The 19,451-nt window shown below is 49.2% G+C and overlaps 1 protein-coding gene across 3 annotated transcripts in view; it reads right to left on the reverse strand.

Moving 5' to 3' along the window:
- The window catches only part of TENM4 (teneurin transmembrane protein 4), a 1,359,030-nt gene that overhangs the window by 481,588 nt on the left and 857,991 nt on the right, over positions 1–19,451 (reverse strand). For all 3 annotated transcript variants that reach the window (XM_032427010.1, XM_032427011.1, XM_032427009.1), the window contains one exon: positions 889–990. In XM_032427010.1, coding sequence (XP_032282901.1) covers positions 889–898 — 10 coding nt within the window. In that variant the 5' untranslated portion in view covers positions 899–990. The remainder of the gene's footprint in view (positions 1–888; positions 991–19,451) is intronic.

Consider the following 19,451-nt stretch of genomic DNA (forward strand, 5'->3'; position numbering starts at 1 on the left):
AAAAAAAAAAAAAAAAAAAAAAAAAAAAAAAAAGAAATACACTTTTGCTCTTTCGAGCCACTGAGATTCTGGAGTTAACTTATTACTGGAGCATAACCGAGCCTAGAGAGACTCAGACGTCTACCTGGCAAGATTGCTTGGCAGATAAGAAAAAGTGCTTGGTTCACAGGAAGTTTTCACTGCAGGGCTCTTTCCCGGGGTCCTGGGTCCTGAGTCCCAGCTCCTCTGCCTCTTCAGCCTTCTTCATCATGACCTAGCCTCCATTATGATGCTACCTTCTCTAGCCTGAAACATCCTTCCATTTTCCTGACGCAACCCAGGTGTTCTGTACTGTTTCTGTCATTGTTCTTCTGCATAGCAACACGAAGAAAAGCCTCGAAAGGGCCGTTCTGGCGGGCTGGCCCAGCCCCCAGCCCCCAGCTCCCCTGTCCCGGCAGCCACCCATTCAGCTCCTCCTGCCACACTCTCAACTATGCCTCTGATCTCACTCCAGCTCAGCTCAACATGGAACCATCCGACTCTGGACCCTGCCCCTGGTCTCCCGGATTCCGGAATGATCCTGATGGCCACTGCTGCCCCCGCTCCCCCCCACCCCTGTGGTCCCAGACCTGCACGGTGCTTCCCGGCTGCTAGCACCCACGGTACCTCCCACCTGGATGCCTAGGCCTTGCCTGCCCTGCCCTCCCACTGTGCTGGCTGCTGCATCTGCTCCCCGAAAACGATACCTCCCACCCTGGCCTGACCTCCTGTTACTGCCCATGCTGTGTAGTGGCCAAAGCCTTCCACCAAAAAACATGCGTGGTTTCAGATTCCAAGATGGCATTTCTCATTAAGACCACAGGTTTGCAGTTGATGACACAGAAAATCAGAGCAGACAAGGGGACTGACCTGGCTCCATGTCAGCACGTTCTGAAGAGTCAGCAGTGTCCCTGGGCCCTGCAGCCCTCTCTCCAGGGCCATAGGATCCTGGAGGACAAGGCAGGATCCTTTCTGTTGAAGCAGAGAACACAGACCCTACTGAGTGAAGTGGCAAGATGCCCAGGACCCTTTCCCACAGATTTCTCCCCAGCAGCCATTGCAAACACATGCCAGTGGGGGGAGGGGCTTGTTCCTGATGCCACAGCAAGGAAGAGAAGCGGTGGGGGGTGGGGCGGGGTGGGGGGGCGAGGGAGGTCGCAAATACCCTGTGAATCCCACCGGAATGTACTTCCTTTATGCAGCTTTCCTGGACAGCTCTGGCATACCTTCCTCTATTCCCCCATTTCATCTTGGGCTGTGGGAGTAATGGTCTTGTCTAACCAAACCCCTCAAGGGCAGGGACTGCAGATCAGTCCTCTATACGACCCTAGTGCCCTTCAAGGACTTGGAGCAGAGGTGAACTGAGTGTTTTATGAAGATGGACCGACTGGGTGCTGTGGTGGGGGTGGGGGATGGGGAATGGGCACGAGGCCCTGGCCCCCCTCAGCAGTTCTATCATTGATTCACCAGGCAAATAAATGCGTCATTGAACCTCCTTGAACCTTAGTGGCCTGCCCTATAAAATGGCGACCATCCCTGGGATATACCACATGGGCTTGTGCTGGGAGTCACCTGGCCCGAGTTCCTCACACACAAGAGTTCTCTCTGGCACATCTGTGTGTCACACTGGAACCTCTAGCAAATATCCTCTCTTTGAGCCTGTTTCCTCGTGCGAAACAGGGCAACTCTGAACCTGGTGACTGGTGAGGTCCTCTCTGCCCCTAGAATTCTACGATGGTGAATTTGATTCATCTGCGATCTCAGTGCCTAAGGAAATACCTGCACACAATAAAGGTTGATGAAACGAGTAAAAGAAATGCTACCCTACTCAAAAGAAAAGTAAGGGGCAGCTCAAAGGTTTTAAGTCATCTGCCTCAGGTCATTGCAAGAGGGGGAATGAAATCTGAACACAGGCCCTCACAGATGCAAGATCTGTTTCCTTTCTCCTGCACCACCTGTCACACCCCCTGAAAACACCACAAAATGCCTTTTTATACAGAAGACGCACTAGGCTGAAGAAGGCATGAAGGATGCATTTAGGCATCTGAGGTAAAAATTATTTTCTAGAAAATCCCTGAATACCTATTTGCCAAATATAGGTAGGGGCCTAGCTAAGAAGACAGGATTGTCCATTATAAGGTGAGGAATTAGTGGTCATCTCTACTAAAAATACAATTTTCTGAAGTGTGACATTGTGCTAGCTTCATCTGAATTTCATGTTCCTTTATTGTGAATTGTTATTTTGATCAAAGAGGAACTGTATCAGGCAAGAACACTGACCAGGCCCCGAGTGCAGACTGTCCCTTCCCCGCCCTCAGGGGTCAGGCTCCTGAACCCCCCAGAACAGAAGACCTGCCGGGCAGAAACAGAACTGACGCAGTCTAGAGGCACACCAAGAAAAGCCTTTAAAAATCTCACTACAGTCACTGTAATAAGCAATAGGCAGCACGCGACGGAGCACAGGACTATCATCTGAGGCATCTTGAATGAGCAGTCATGGCTATCATGCCCTTAATTTCGATTTACCATGCCTTATTCCTTGTAAGCTTCCCCACCAAAGTCTCAGAGAGCCACAGGAGGTTGTTTTGCTCTAACAATGGGCACTTTCTCCTGTGTGTGGACCTCTCCCCAGGGGCCCAGCACCTGCTGGATTTTAGGACTCAGAGCTCTTGGCTTTGCTGGTAGGGTCTTGCCGGGGTCCTGGCCATAGGCAGTGACTCAGACAAAATACCCAGGGTCTCCCTCAAACCCCTCTCTTTGGTTTTAAAATCCCACTCTGCCCCCATAGCTTCAGGCCACAGCTTGTGCTCTGGGACCTGGCCTGGGCCTTAGGGTCCCTCTCCCTCTTAGGGAGGCCACAGACCTAGTTTAGCTTCCCTTCCACCTTCCTCTTTGCCAGGGCTTTAGGGAAAACCTCAACTCCATTTCTTCTGTTTATTTCCTCTTCAATTCATATCCCTGAATTCCCTCTTTTCCGAAGTAACTCCAACAAGGGCCACAATGAGTGAAAGGAAAAGGCTCATGGGTGGACTGAACCATCTCAGAGGTGCTTATGTAACTAGCATTTGATGGAGGGGAAACCCAGCTGGGAAGGGATTGGAGCCTTCATTCATTCCTTCCCTCGCTCACTCACTCACTCGTTCACATAGTGAGGGTGAGGTGTCGTACAGGACCCACTGGTGACTCGGAAACAGATCTCGCCCTCAGGAAGCTCCCAGCCCGGCAAGGAACGATAAGGCCTGGCTGTCTTGCAAGAGAGATACAGATGAAAGCCAGGGAGGGGACAGAGGAGCGAAGAGGCCAGAGTGGCTGGCAGATCGGGGAGCACTTACCGGACAACAGTCCGTTTTAGCTCAGCTTGGCGCCAGAGTCCGTGTTAGGTGGGCAGGTACTCTGTCCAAGGGAGCAAAGCACCGCAGCGGAAAGCACGCAAAGCGTGTAGCTCAGCTTCCCAGCATGTGGGCTGTGTGGAGGGGAACGGAGGACGATGCACCTGACAGGGGAGGTAGGTTCCAAAAAACAGGGCCCTGAAAACCGAGCCAGAGAAGATGGCTGTTATTCAATGAGTAATTAAGAGCCACCAACGGCTGCTGAACAGAGATGTGACATGACTGGAGATCTGCTATAGAAGATGAATTCGACAAGGCTGGCACAGTATGAGCTGGAAGAGAAGAGGAAGTTCCTCACTCCGTGCCAAGCATTGGGCAGAGTGTTAGGGGCTGGCTGGTATTTGATCTCATGGAAACTTCTAAACAACTGCACTAGGCAAGCATTATCCTTCCAGACTTGCAGGCAAGAAAAGGAGACTTTAGGGAATTTAAGCTGCTTGCCTCTAATCCCCCAGCTAGGAAGCGGTAGAAACGAAATCTAAACGCTGTTCTTTTTCTTTCCAGGTGAGCCATAAAGCGTGCTATGACCCAGCATGTGTCACACGACCCCGATACTCTCAGTACACCTTCTGCTTCCAGAGCCCCTTCCTGCCTACCTAGGTGGGCAGAATGTGATTGTTTCCTAGACTGCCTTTAAGAGGCCCAGGTGGGATGAAGCACAGAGCCCCTTTGCTTCTGTTTGTTTTCCCCAAAGTGGCCACAAATCAACGAGATAAGACAATGCGTTGAGTTGGGTCCCAATCACCATAGACTGTAGTCTCCTGCAGAGGATTTCAAACGTAGCAGGAGACCATCCTCTTCCCTTAGAGGCGAGTGTTGCTTTTGTCCTTCACTTCTTCGCTAAGCCATGGTAGCAGGAGCAGCTGACCCAGGAGCCCGGGGTGTGGGGGGGGGGCATCTTTTCGATACCCAGGACTCTGCTCGGGCCACGTACGATGTCCATAAGGGACCAAGCGTTTCTACACTCTGGGCCGACTCTACTGTTTGGGAGGATTGCCCAGAGGACTCAATCCACCTGAACTGGGTAGTCCTATCTGCAGCCTGGTGAAGACCATGGATCATCCTATCAGGACGCCTGCTATTTGGGGCGCCCGGAGGGGCTCCGTCGGTGAAGCGTCTGCCTTCGGCTCAGGTCATGATCCCAGGGTCCTGGGATCCAGGCTGCGTCAGGCTCCCTGCTTGGCGGAGAGTCTGCTTCTCTCTCTGACATTCCCCCTGATTGTGCTCTCTTTCTCTCTCTCAAATAAATAAATACAATCTTAAAAAAAAAAAAAAAAAAAATGCTTGCTATTAAAACTTGGGTTTTTTTCTATGGGAAAAAAAAAAATTTCCTCATTCTAACTACAGGTCATGATGGGCTGTATATACCTGACAATCAGGAGTGCACATTTTTTTAGAGGAACTCTCATGTGACAGGAAGAGCAGGGGCTTTAGAAGCAAACAGAGGGGCTCTGGCTCACACCGCACCCAATTACCGGCTCTGCAGCCTGGGGCAAACCACTGAGCTCCTTACATTTCCTCATTATTAAATGGGGATGATTATAAGGGATTAGGCTAAATGGCAGACCCCTGGCATAGACATAAGAACATAAAATAATTTCTTCTCCTCTTTTCATGTTCAACATTCTGGACATTGCTCTCCCTGTGAGGTGGCTCTGCTCCTCACAAAGTCCCAATTGAAGAAATGGACTTTTGGAGGGTGGGGTGGGAGGGATGGGGTGACTGGGTGATGGACACTGGGGAGGGTATGTGTTCTGGTAAGCACTGTGAATTGTGCAAGACTGTTGAATCTCAGATCTGTACCTCTGAAACAAATAATGCAATATATGTTAAGAAAGAAAAAAAGAAGAAGAAGAATGTAGCAGGAGGGGAAGAATGAAGGGGGGGAAATCGGAGGGGGAGAAGAACCATGAGAGACGATGGACTCTGAAAAACAAACTGAGGGTTCTAGAGGGGAGGGGGTTGGGTGGATGGGTTAGCCTGGTGATGGGTATTGAGGAGGGCACGTTCTGCATGGAGCACTGGGTGTTATGCACAAACAATGAATCATGGAACACTATATCTAAAACTAATGATGTAATGTATGGGGATTAACATAACAATAAAAAAATTAAAAAAAAAAGAAATGGACTTTTGGAGGAAAAAAAAAGCTGAAACTATAGCAAGTTGTATGTATCTCTGACCTATTGCTTATTACCAACGTCTTCTAATTATTGGTCTGCATGTCTTTCCCTCCCACCTGCCTGGGACCTCCTTGAAGCCAGTGACCGCTGCATCTTCAATTCCTAGCACACAGTTATCCCTTTCTCCCTTAGTTACCTTGTTCTAAGATCCAAACAAACCACAGAGGCTTCAGCTCCTGTGGGATTTTATTTTCCCAGCCTGGTTTGAAGAGTGACTTTTAAGCAACACCTTCAAGAGCACATCCGATCCTCTGAAAACCATCTCATTATCATGCAATCATTTGCACAGACTACTTCACCTTGTTACCCTGCAAAGAACTTTGGTTTCTAATCTAAGCCAATTATATGCGCCAACATTTTCAATAACATCTTAATAATACCAAGCCTCCCAGGTCTCTGGACAGAATCGGACCAGGTCTACCTAACAGGATACTGGAGGGTGCCTGGCAGCGGGAAAAGAAATGAAGCATCAAACTGGATTCAAACGCTGACTTGTGCAGTTGGGACAGCCCTGCAGAGTGCGTGGGGCCAAGGTAAAAGCTCGGTAACAGTTAATTTCCTTCTTTCCCCCAATTCCAGAGAAAAGCAAAGCCAGGAAACTCGTTGCAAGTAGAGGGAGAGACGAGAACATTCACCACATTCCGGAGTCCATTTAGAATATGGACTTTTTTTTTTTTTTAAGGTTTTCTCCCTAAGGACTAAAGGAAGCAGGTTATTTCATTTTAATTATGGCAGCTGCAGCTGCTGCTTGCAGACTCAAAGACCAATTTTCAGATTAAAAAGAAAAACACACACACACACAGACACTAACCCAAAACAGGATCAACTGCATACAGAGAACAACACCTCCTTCAGTGAGCACGTCAAGAGGGTGGAAAGATTTGGACCATCGTGCTCGAGACACTCAGAGCCAGGTGGAGCTCCCTGGGTGGGCATGCGGCCTTCACTTACCCTCCCACCCCACAACCCCTCCACCTGCCACGTGCAGGACCAGCCCACAAGCCCCGCAGGGCAATGCAATGTTTTGTGTCGAGCAGCTGCATGTTTTTAACGCACACAGGGGGAAATAAAGGCAGCAGATGGTTTTATGTAATTGTCTCATGAATTTTTAACTGGTCATCCTCATTCATGAAGGCCTAAAAGACTTTTGGTATAGGTCCTCAGTGGGGCCAGGGAGCCAGCCCCAGACTCGGGGTGAGGACGCGTTGGTGTCACAGGGAAGCTGGAGGGGCTTGTTTGTCACTTTGCGGCGTATAGGTGGTATCCAGATTTCCACTCGGGGTTCTCTCTTGGGGTGCTTCCTCTGTGTCCTCACAGGGGTTTCTCAATGCTAGCCTTGGTAAGTGACGGCTCATGGATCCTTCACAGGTGAGCTGCCCCAAATCTGCAGCACATGGAGATTTGTCTTTGAAAGGATTGAAGATCCAGGCTATTGCAGGGAAGTTTGTCAGAGAGACGGTGGAGTGGAGAGGGGTGTGTTTCAGGCACAACTGCCTGGGAGTGAGACTGAAGATACGGGACTCCCACCAGGGAACGATCGTGTGCTTACGGGACGCACAAGAGCTCACGTGTGGCATAAAGCGAGAGCACGTGGGGAATAAACCATTCTCAAACAGCAACAAGTGCTAAAAAGCAACCTGATGGAATCTGTGGTATCAGTGGGGTGTTTTCTCAATTTTCTCAAACTTGCTTTTACTTAACCACTGTGTACCCTTCAAGTCCATCATCAAAAATTCGGGGATTTTGGGGCACCTGCGGGGCTCAGTTGGTTCAGCGGCTGCCTTTGGCTCGGGTCATGATCCCAGGGTGCTGGATCGAGCCCCGTGTCGGGCTCCCTGCTTCTCCCTCTACCCGTCCCCCACTTGTGTGCACGCTCTCTCTCTAATAAATAAATCTTTTTTAAAATTCCGGGATTTGAATGTGCAGGATAAACACACACACTTGCTCTCAACCACCGGAGTGCTCCCAGCTTTCCCAGCTTTGTTGTCAGCCTGCAAAGCCTCCCCTCCTTCTACCTCCACCGGCTCCTCTTCCTTCAGGACCCAGGGCAGATGCCAGCATTTTCCCGAAGCCATCCTTGCTGTTTCGATCATAACTAACTGTACTCCCACACCAAAGAGGCACCGGGTCTAGGTGATTGCACTAGGAACTCCTGGGGGTGACCTGAGCTCTGTGCAGGTCTAGTGCGCCTCCCCTCCTTCCCTCAAATGACCATGCTGCTAATGCCATTCCTAAAATGCAAGTCTGACCCTGCTGCTCCCGGCTTCCAAGGCTTGTTGGTGCCCCTGCCTTTGGGACAAAATCCAAACCCTGCCTTAGAGCAGGCAGTCCTCTTCACCGTCCAGCCTGGCCACTCTCACCTCAGACCCTCTGCGCTCCAGCCAGACCAAACTGCTTCTCACACCTCACCGTCTTTCCCGTGGCCCTTCCTTTGGCCTAAAAGGCCCCTGGAGTGCTTGCTACTGTGTAGCACCCCATTTTATGCTGGGAGAGCATTTCCCGGCTTCTGGGACCCACTTTTCCCACTGCTCCCATCACGTGGGTCGTACGGGTCATCAGTGCTGCCTGGCAACCTCTCTGGCTCACTGCCTTGCAGGCATAGGTGGGATCACACACCCCGAGAGGGCCACATCACCAACTGAGGCCAGTGGGTGGCGAGCGGAAGTGCACTCCTTCCAGGCAGAAGATTTTATTGCCAGTTAAGGACCCTCCGGAGCTTCCTTTCACTCTGGCCCCGTGCCTGAAACAGGGGATGGCTTGTCGGCTTAGATCCCGGGGGGACTACAAGAAACCCCTCCACCCTCCCACCACTTCTCTTGTCCCCAATGGATGTGGAGTATGAGTGAGAATGGGTCCTTTGTTATATACCACTATGATTTGGGTGATTTGTACCCAGCATTAATTAGCTGATCTGCAGATACAGGGGTCCTATGAGAATTGTCATATTCTTAAAGGACCCTGACTCCCTGGTCATCGTGGATTGGCTCAAGACTGGGAACCTTAATGCAGCTGGGTCAATCATAGTTCTGGGTGCCCCAGCTGCCCTTGGGGAGAGCAGAACCTGATCAAAGACAGACCGGTTAGAATTCTTCCCTGGGTATTGAAAAAGAATCTAGTCTCTAGTACTGAAGGTTGTAAGATGGAAAAACTTGAGAGCTATTGGTGGCCAAGTAGGTCTTACGGGTTGCACTGTGTCCTCCAAAAAAGGATATGTTGGAGTCTTAACCCCTAATACCTCAGAATGGGACCTTATTTGGAGATAAGGTCATTACAGAGGTAACTGAGTTAAAATGAGGTCATTGGGGTGGGCCTGAACCCCATACAACTGGTATACTTATTAAAAGGGGGTAAATTTGGACAGACAGACACAGAGGGAACACCACATGGCAAGGAATTACCAGAAGCCAGGACAGTGGCCTGGGACAGACCCCTCCCTTCAGAGGGAAACATGCAGGGAGCACGGCCCTGCCCACACCTTGATCTGGACTTTGAGCTTCCAGAACATGAGACAATACATTTCTGTTGTTTAAGCCTTTCATTTTGAGCTACTTTGTTACGGCAGCCCTAGAGACTAATACAGAGGGGAAAGCTGGTCTTCAGTGAGAGAGAAGGAAGCTCACAAGAGAAGCAGATCAGAGCAGCCAAAAAGAGTCAGAACAAACTTAAGCAGAACAGAATGAAAACCCCGGTCCCAATTCTACACATCTCTTTGCATTTTCTCTGGATGGAAAGTTCAAGTCCTTGGACTCCATGAGGCAGTAGTCAAAATCCCTCTGTTTTGAATTAGTTAATTCTGAGGTTTCTGTCACTTTGAACCAAGAGTACGAACACCGTTATTACTATTTAGTAATTACTGTTAGGGCAAAGAAAAGGAAAGTAACGTGAGCGGCTCCACCTGATGCTAAATTTACCAGATAGGGGACTGATGGACAAGGAAGCCCACTGCTTCCAAATGCTGTCCAAACATGTCCTGGGAGGAGACAGGGTCCCTCCTGTCTGGGATGCAGCAACCTTCATATATTCACACAGTTTAAGCCTCTTGGCTTTTGTTTAATCCAGTAACAGCTAGAGTAAAATTTGAAAAGGATTTTCTTCTGCACAGTTATGCCTTTTTTCCCAATCCAAACACAACTGCATGCCTGGCCCCCTGAAATGCTCCAAAACAAAACAAGTCCAGCCCAAATCCCTCATCTCATTTCATGTTATTTTCTTGGCTGCACAAACTTAGGGGCCTTTGTTTCTTCGGCTCTGCCCTCGGACTCTTCCTGTCCACATTCCCCTCTGTCTGAGCTCCCACGCCAGCAACAAGGGCTCCAAACTCGCAGATGAAGAGAGAGGCAATCTGAGGGACGGCAGGCTGCAAACAACTAACCATCTCAGACAACAGCTGGAGGTTCCCAGAAGCAACTCCCCAGCCTTCTAGAATAACTGCTGAACCCAGGCCCTCAGGGACGAATATGGCCGGATAGTGGGGTGTGGGTTATGGGTTTGGTCTTGTAGAGTAGAAGATAATCATTCAAGGTGTAGGTGAGATTCTGGGGCTGCCACTATTCCAAGAATGAACAGAAAGCACCATTCTACTACCTTGAAGATCCTACAAAACAAGAGAGTTGCTGCTCTCCTCCAAAGGGCTAGGGACAGCAATTATCCACATGAGCAAGATTTGATGACTACAGATACTACAGCATACTGCCCCCTCCCCAAAGTAGAGGAGGATCCTGATTTTCCCTTATTTGTTCAATCCAGAAGATCATATAAGAATAGGCCGCCTAATCAGGCTGCCAGCTGTCTCGATCAGAAAAATGAGAAAAGAGCAGCAGTTTTCTGGAATGGGTGGGGGCCGACTCAGCCTGAACAGAGGGTGGTGGGGCGAGAGGGCTGAATGCCTGGTAAGCCAGTTTGCACACAGGCCTGTTCCCCCGCTTCCCGCTCTGCTCCATCTCACAAGGAACTGCAATGCCCAGGCTCCCTCACTTACCAGCTTCTGGGCAGGTGGGTTTGGCAAATGGAAGACTGGGGCAGAAGATCAGAGGTGAGGAGAAGGGAGGAGCTAGGGCCAATCTCTCTCTCTCTCTCTCTCTCTCTTGCTTGTCTTAGCATCCCCTAGCAGCAGCCACATAAACTCTGTTGCTTCAGGTCCTGACAGGCACCCTATAGAATGGTTCCAGCTCCTGGGGTCTAGAAACATCACCCTCTTTCATTGTCCCTCTGGTCTAGGGGTGATAGTGGTTTCCCGTTGTTGTTGATCCCTGGGTTGTCTCAACATGTACTGTTGAGCTTCTCGGTTGTTTCATCAACTATGTGACCAATTCCTGTATTAAATTCCCCCTGTTGAAAAACCTAGAGTAGTTTCTGTTTTTCCTGCTGGAACTCTGACCAATAGAGGTGCTGAGAGAGAGTAAGCAGGTGGAAGTCCCACTCTGCAGCCCCTGGTACAATGGATGCACAAAGCCGCACCGTGCTCGGGCCAGGATAGGGAGCCAGTGCAGAACTGACCAGTGCAATCAAACCCCAGAGGTAAGAAGTGATAGGTGGGGCCTCTGTGAGGTTGGGAAAGCAGCCATGGAAGGAGGAGCATAGGAATACACAGTCAGGTAAATGCTCCCCCCACCCGCTCACCAGGAGTCTAACCAGCTTCAAATGTGACTTCTTGTGTCAGTTGGTAAACTAAGGTGGGGAAGGCCGATCATTAATGCTATAGATGCCAAGGAGCTCCGTTGTGAAACTTCAGAATCCTTTGGCAGATTAGGGTGTCCTGAGTCTCTGTAGGGAAGCCAGGAGTCTAATGAAACTGAGATAGGCCAAGAAAGACATCTGTCATCAAATTCAGTGAGACAGTTGAGTCTTAATGTGATATGGATGGTTTGGGTGTTGTCTGTGGGGATACCTACTAGAAAGGGCTAGCATCCATCCTACCAAACTCAGAGGGGTGGGGAAGCCATCCTTTATTGAGAGAGGATGGAAATGGGAATAAAATAGAATACTTTAGTGGCTGCTGAGAGACAGAGCATCCTCGGTTACTAAGGAAGAATTTGGATGTGAAAACGTATCTATAAACAGACAGACACCGGCTGGGACCGAGAAAGACACACGGGAAAGAAAGAGCCCACCAGAAATTGAGGGACAATGGCTTGCAAGCTCTCCATGGCCCCAGCCCCTCGAATGGTGGGCAAGTTTCCAAGCAGAGGTCAGCTTCCCACAGTCAGAGCAGGGGATTCTGGGATCTGTGATGCATTTACTTTCTGCTTCCGCTCAGGCCCTTGTCACAGGTGGCCTTTTATTGACTGACCCAAGTGTCCCGGACCAACGGCCCCCACAGAACCTGAAAGGACCACCAGATGTGGAACAGCAGGGCTGTTAATGAACTGCCACATGCTTTGCTCCCTGGAAATCTCCTTCGGTCTCAGACAGGAAGCCAGCGCTGAGGCTTTAGCATAGACACATCTCAACCTCAGCATCCCCAGCCGCTTTCTCCCACCTCACGTGCCCACCCACACAGCCACACAGGCTTATTTCTACCTTGGTGAAGCTGAAAACGTTTGTGGGGGGACAAGCTGCATTGGAAAAGAAAGCATTTTCTCCAGAGATGGGAAAACCAATGAAATGTGGGGGTTACAAATGTTTTCCTACTTCGGCTTTTTTTTTTTTTTCAATTTTTGTTGTAACATGTCTCATTTTTTTAATAAAATATTTTTAAAACTGTTTAGATTTACAGAAAAATTGCAAGCAGAGTTCCCACATACCCTGCACCCAGTTTCCCCATTATTAATGTCTTATAATCTTATATTAGTATGGTTCTTTTGTTACAGTCAATAAACCACTATTATTACATTGCTATTAACTAAAGTCTATAGTTTATTCAGAGTTCCTTAATTTTCACCTAATATTTTCTGTTTCGGGATCCCATGCAGGCCACCACACTACATTTAGTTATCACACATCCCTAGGCTCTTCTTGGTGGTGGTAGTTTCTAGGATTTTCCTTGGTTTTTGATGACCTTGACAATTTTGGGGGTTCACTAGAAAAGTATTTTGTAGGATGTCCCACTATTGGAATTTTTCTGATGTTTTTCTCATGACAGGACTGGACCAGTTTTTCACTGTTCCTTGGTTATAAACGCCAGGCCTCTGGCCCAGGGCGGGGGGTGGGGGTGGGGAGCCACCGGCCACTAGCTCAGGAAGACAGCTGTGGTAGGTGAGCTCTGCACGGACCACAGTGTTCACGTGGTCACTGGCATCCCTGCCCCTGGGGACACACCAGACCCTCACCATGTGGCCACAGCTGTCTTCTCCAGCATCAAGTCCTCAAGTTTCCTTCCCTTTCCTTTTGCTGCACCTGACTCGCTTGCAATTTCCCAAACATGCCCATAGCCTCTCATTTTCATGCCTGTGCATTTGCTGTTCCTTCAGCCAGTAATGCCATCCCTCCCCTTGGCTAGCCGAAACCTTTCTTCTCTGTGCTACATTGTACATTTCTGTCCATTCCTGACTGCCTGACTTAAAACTGTGATTCCCTCCAACACTCCCAACCCCTTTCCTGATGTTTCTCCACAGTACTCCTCAGCATCTGACATGCTACTTGTTTATTAACTTGCTATGGTGTGTCTCCTCTGCCACAGTGTAAGCTTCATGGTATTTGTCTATTGTGCTTCTGGCTCCATTAGGACAGTGCTTGGCACAGAGAGGATGTTCCATTAATGTTTGCTGAATGAATGACTGACAAATGCTGGAGTATTGCATACACTTTTTGTAGCTGTTTGGGTACATCTCTGTTTCTTCTAGTACACTATGAACTTCCAGGGGAAGGATCTGATCCTATGTAACACAGGGAATTCTTGGTGTGAAACTGAGTAAAGGAAACCTCATTTAAAATGGAGTTGGGAGGCAGAAGGGGGGGAGCTCTCACCCCCTACTACTCATCCTCAGAGCCCAACAAGGAGAAAGGGACCTTGTATTACCAACAGGAGAAGCCCAATTTACTTCTTAACAGCAGGAGGAAAGAAGATTTTCTCCTTGCCCAGCAACAAGCTCGACCAGTAAGAAAATAGCACAAGTGAGTCAATGAGAAACCTCTGAACTCTTGCTTTCCTCCAGTGGACTTTCATTCCAAGGGGCCCCTCCCAACTTCCTCCTTTCTCTATGACATAATGTTCTTCTCCTTTGATCTCCAGAAAAGCCTGTGGTTGCCATAGCTTGCCTGTCCCAAATTGCAATTCCTCTGCTATTCCTGCAAAAAACTCATTTTTCTGGTAAGATGACTGTTGCTTTATTTTGAAGGTAGACAGTGTGGAAGCCAGCACTTAGGGCACGCCTTATAGGCCAGTTCAGGACGCACTGAGCATCGTTCGCCGCCGCTCCCTCTTTTAGGACATCCCCCACACTCTCTGGAGCAGCATCTCCGTGTGGTCAGAAGAAACAGTGTACTGTGCAAGGTCAGAAGTTTAGAATCTAAGAGCTCCTGAGCAGGGGTGCGGCCTGTCTCTATTTAGAGCTGAATTTCTGACCTCAAACTCTGCTCCTGCTCCATTACTGAAGGTCAAGGCCATCGCCAGGAACTAACTTGGCAAGGCAGAGACGACAGCAGCTCTGACATCTAAGGACAGGGCTACCTCTCCCAGTAGCCAGTGTGGGGACATGGACAACCTCGCTGAGCCTCCGTTCTCTCAGCAGCTCGCCGAAATCATCTTATCACCTCCTAGGGGCTTGTTGTGAGGACCAGCTAAGAAACGGATGGAAAAGCACTTCATAGGCGCCTGGGTGGCTCAGTCGTTAAGCGTCTGCCTTTGGCTCAGGTCATGATCCCAGAGTCCTGGGATCGAGCCCCACATCAGGCTCCCTGCTAAGCGGGAAGCCTGCTTCTCCCTCTCCCACTCCCCCTGCTTGTGTTCCCTCTCTGGCTGTGTCTCTCTCTGTCAAATAAATAAAACCTTAAAAAAAAAAAACTTAAAAAAAAAAAGCACTTCATAATCTATAAAGCCCCGTCTGGAGCACTTTTGCAGTCATCACCAACAACGGACCCAGGTCTTCTGTTTTCTGAGCCTCATGACACGGTAGAAGCCATCCGGGTCACCATAACATGGACAGGCAGCAGGTGGGGGGATGGGTGCTCCCAGGGAAAACTTTAAAAACGAGTCCCTGGGCCTTCTGGCTAAGATCAAAGTCCAATGTTTTCAGTAAAGCACACACAGAAACCAACCATATGTTTAGAGCACAAAAGACTTGTCCTTTGGCCGCCTAGCAAGGGCCCTCGGGCTTAGAACTGCACTGGTACCTGCTTTTACCTCGACTCTGCCTTTGATGCTTGCTTCAACCCACCGAACTCAGTGGGGTGGGGAAGGGGTATATGTTGCCTGGGGAAACCTACTTCCAAACCATGGCTGGGGTTCTAGCATGCTGATTATGAATGGAACATGAATGGAAATTAACATGAATGGAAATTAATTTTACTTAACAATTCTGCATAACCAAAAGGAAATAAAGTAAAAAGGACAACAAGCTAGAAAAAATATTTGTAGCATGGAAGGCAGAAGACGATTAATAACCATTCAGCAACAATCCACTGCAAATTGATGTGGGAAAAAATTTAGGACACCAATAAATAAATTGGGAACAGACATGGGTATGTTCTACAAGAAGTATAGTAAGTGAATACACACATGGGAAAAATGTTCAGTTTCTCTAGTAATCAAAGAAATACAAATTAGAGCAAAAACAAAATACCATTATACCTAAATTAGTAACCTTCCCCCTCTCCCTGCCCCCACCCCCGACAATGCTTTGGAGCTAGTCATTTAAAGGTACTTACTTACCAGCTACAATGCCAGGCAGACTAGCTGAACAAAAGGGATGGGACCCCCAGCTGCAGGAATCTACATCCAGGGCATCCACTTTCTAGCTGTGCGACTTCGAGCAAGTTATTCAACATCTCTGAGCTTCCAATTTTCTCACCAGTAAAATAGGGATAGAGATACCTCTTCCCCAAGGCAGTTACAAAGCTTCTTCTCATATGCTAACACTTCTGATTCACCCAGCTCTGAAGCTTGAGCGAGGCCCAGGCCTTAGCTCTGAGCTTCAAATGTGGGAACCAAACTCAGAGAGGTGCCTGAAGTTACAAAGCCAAGCACTCCAACCCAGTTCTTCGGGGCTCTAGATCATGCTTTCTTCAGAGGCAGGGATGTGTAAGAGAGCCTGAAGAGAGGGCAGTAAGGGAAGCCCTTCAGGTGGTGCTGAGGCTGGCATGAAGTGAGAAGAGAGGACCAGGTGGGGCCAGCCCTGCGCGCTGGGGCGGGCTCTTTGGGCGCAGAAGCCTGTTCGGTGTGGCCCACACCTGAGCCCTTCCTCTTACCTGCTCTTAAACTGAACATGCACTTGCGGATGCCACCTGCATTCGGCCACGACAGCGCGTGGGTTTTCCATTTCTTTGATAGATGATCAGAAAAGCAGGAGGTAGCATCTGGCCTGTTTATTATCTGCGCCTACCGAGCGCTCCAGAGTGATGGGCAGATGGGCCAGGAGGTGTTGCCTGCATCCCAAAACAATTCACTCTCCACTCGCTGGGCAGCCGCTGACCCAGTGACTTACACTGATGTTCAAGACCCATTGTGTCCGGAAGAGAGAGAGAATAAAAAGGAATTTCTCAGAGTGTGATTTGGAACTCTTATGGGTAAGCCATGTCTGGGAGAAGAACAGTGCGGTGCAGGCAGAATGTCAGACAGCCAGGAAAGGAGTCTAAGCAGGTCTGGTTGAAGGTGAGAACGTGGACAGCAGCTTGCCAGGGGGCCCACGTGAGATGCGGAGAGCGAAGTGGTCAGGAGCTCTCTGCCCAGATTCCTTCCTTATTTGAAAAACCGTCCACGGCATCGGACTGCCGACAAGCTGAAATTCCAGTTTCGGAACAAGGCACATCATGATGCGGTTTCTGCCTTCCCAGCAACCAGCCTTCTTCCTGACCTTGCCAGGTATTTGTGGTTCCCGAAATGTGCAACACAGTGCCAAACCTTGGTGTTCTCCCTGGATGGCCAACCCCTTCCCCACCTTTACCTTAAAAATTCTGATCCCACTGAGGCTGCCAGGCTGAGTCCCACACCACTCCTTCGGTTTCCCTTCAGGAATACTGTAATTTATGCATCTCCCTCCATGCAGATTGGACCATTTCTTATCTACCCTTGCATTGCGAGTCTAGCCTAAGGCCTGACACACAGCATACGTGTATATACGCAGAGTGTATGAGCAAATACTCATATATCCCCGCGAAATTTTTTGGTGGATGGCAAGGTTGGATGGCTGGTCGGATGAATCAAACAAATGTTTTACAAAGTCCATCTGTTACTATATGGAAGACTGGGGTGGAACGAGAGACCAGCAGAAGCAAGTGCACTAGTCTAGATTATGACAGAGGCAGGGAGATGGGAAGGACGTAGGGGACCTAAGTGATCTTGGTAACTGGATTGAATAGAAACTGGTAAGCTCACAGAGAGGAAAGGTTGAAAGACATGGTGTGGGGAGGCTGACCCCTAGTTTCCAGATGGTGCAGAGTGTCATCCACTTAGGCTAAATGAGGACCCAGGTGTATCATTTCTTACTTGGGAGGGGAGAGGGAGCTAGGAGATGGTGAGTCTGATATTAGTAAGGAAGCAGGCCTGGCAGAGCTCCAGCAAGTACTCTTTCCCCACCTCTGGGTGGCCTTTCATGACCCTTCAATGGGCAGGCCTTGGTTAAGATGGCCCGAAGACACAGTTTACATGCTTAGAGAGAATGGAAGGCCATTCTGACTCAGCCCAGAGTGTGAGCAGGAAGGAAAGGGCCCTTTCAATACAGCTGCACTGAAGAGTCTGCCGGCCCTGAACTCCCCACCCACCTGGCATCACCTGAGGGAGCATGCAGTTGCCAGTGCAGTGTGATTCATCCCAAGGGAGGCTATTCAATGTAGTGCAAGGAGCACAGACTTTGGAATCAGATGGCTCTGAGTTCGAATCCTAGGTCTGCTTCCTGTTAGTCAAGTAGCCTTGGGCAAGTGCCTTCACTTGTCTGCATCTCAGTCTCTTTGCCTATAAAAGGAGGACAATGATTCCCACTTTTGATTGTAAATGCCAATTTAAATAAGCTTGCACATGTCTGGCACTTTCTTCCCTTTGATGTTCTTTCCCTTTGGACACCTCCTTCCCCATATAAGCAATGGGGAGAATATTGCTAAACACAATTGCTTTATGCTGCGCACCGTGAAAACTAGAACAAAATCTGAGAGCGTCTGGCCCTCTCTGGGCTTAAACGAAACACCGAATGCTATACACATGCCATTCCTTATATAGGCACGTGCACCTGTGTCCGTTCCGCCTACCTAGCTAAGTTCTGCCTACCTAGCTAAGTTCCGCCTACCTGGCTAAGTTCGGTCTACCTGGCTGAGCGACCTCTGGCAATTCACTGCCGGGCTCTGAGCTCAGTTTCTCCATTGGTTCAAACAGGGCCTGGTCACCTCTGCGCCGAGGGCTGTCCTTGGGCTGGGCTGGGAACACTTACGGCAAAGTGAGTGAGGAGTGGCAAGTGCCCAGGAAACGTCCGAGTGTTCACTACCTTCACTCTGCAGAGAGCGGCTTTCCTAGGCCTTCTGGAAAGCTGCTTTCTGCTTTCTCATTTGAGCAGTTAATGGGTTTCACCCTCTTAAGTGACACCTGCTGGAAATGTAATTGTGCAGGTAATTGCTACGAGGGAACAGACACAGCTTCATCGCCCAATGCTGGTGCTTCCCTTAGGAAGCGCGCTCACGAAGGCTTTCCTGCATCCTGGCTGAGAGCGCACTGTGCTGGGCTTTGCCCGGATGAGGACAGAAGGCAATAGCTGCTGAAGTATTCAGATTTCCAGAACCAAGTCTCTGGCACTGAGTGCAAGGAAGCCACAGGGCCTTATCGTGATCTAAAGAGCAGAAGACAAAAAATTCCACCGGAAGTTTCCCTGACAAACATTCTAGCTAAACTCCCAAAAGCAGGGTGGCCCAGCGGTGGAGTAGAAAGTGAGAGGTGTGGGGTTAGGATCTGGGCTGGGGCTTCTGCTCTCCTCCCCAGCTGTGGGATCTGACAAGATAGGAAAGCGAAGGCCTTAATAATAACATGACAATAAGAGTTAGCATTATTGCTGATAATCTTGTTAATGAAGGACCAAAGCAGGGGACTTGGGGCAGGGAAGTTTGGAAAGGCAGAAAGAAGGGAACAGAAAACTGGATCAGAGGATGGGAGAAACAGGCCTAGTGCCAGGCTCTGTGTAGATACAAATACATAAATATAGGACTATAAATAAATATATAAATGCACAAATATATATCAGGCTTGTCATGTTCAAAAATTAATAATTGGGGGGGTGCCTGGATGGCTCAGTTAAGCAGCCGACTCTTGATTTTGGCTCAGGTCACGATCTCAGGGTCCTGGGATTGAGCCGGACATCAGGCTCTATGCTCAGTGGGGAGTCTGAAGATTTCTCTCCCTCTGCCCCTCCCCGCTGCTCCTGCGCTTGCGCTCTTCCCTCTCTCTCTACAATAAATAAATAAAATCTTGAAAAAAATTGATAATTGGCCTGTGGTGCTTTGGAAACTGCTCCTTTTCCCTCTTACTCCCCCACCAATCCCCTCCCCCATTCTCTTTTAGTTTTCTAAGACTTACCTGCAGCCTCTGGATAAGAATTGACATACTTTTTTTTTTTTTAGCTGAATTTGTTTGCCTGTTTAGACCGGTTTCTTTGACCCAGCCAGCCTGAAGTTCAGACGTTTCCCTCCCCACATTCATACAAGCCCGAGGAGGAAGGTGCTGCGGCGCTGTCAGCCGTGGGCTGGTCTTTTGAAAGGGTCTGCAGCTCTGTTGGGGAGAGACTGGCCT

Source organism: Phoca vitulina, unplaced genomic scaffold (genome assembly GCF_004348235.1).
Source record: "Phoca vitulina isolate PV1807 unplaced genomic scaffold, GSC_HSeal_1.0 scaffold36, whole genome shotgun sequence".
In the NCBI taxonomy this organism is placed as follows: Eukaryota; Metazoa; Chordata; class Mammalia; order Carnivora; family Phocidae; genus Phoca; species Phoca vitulina.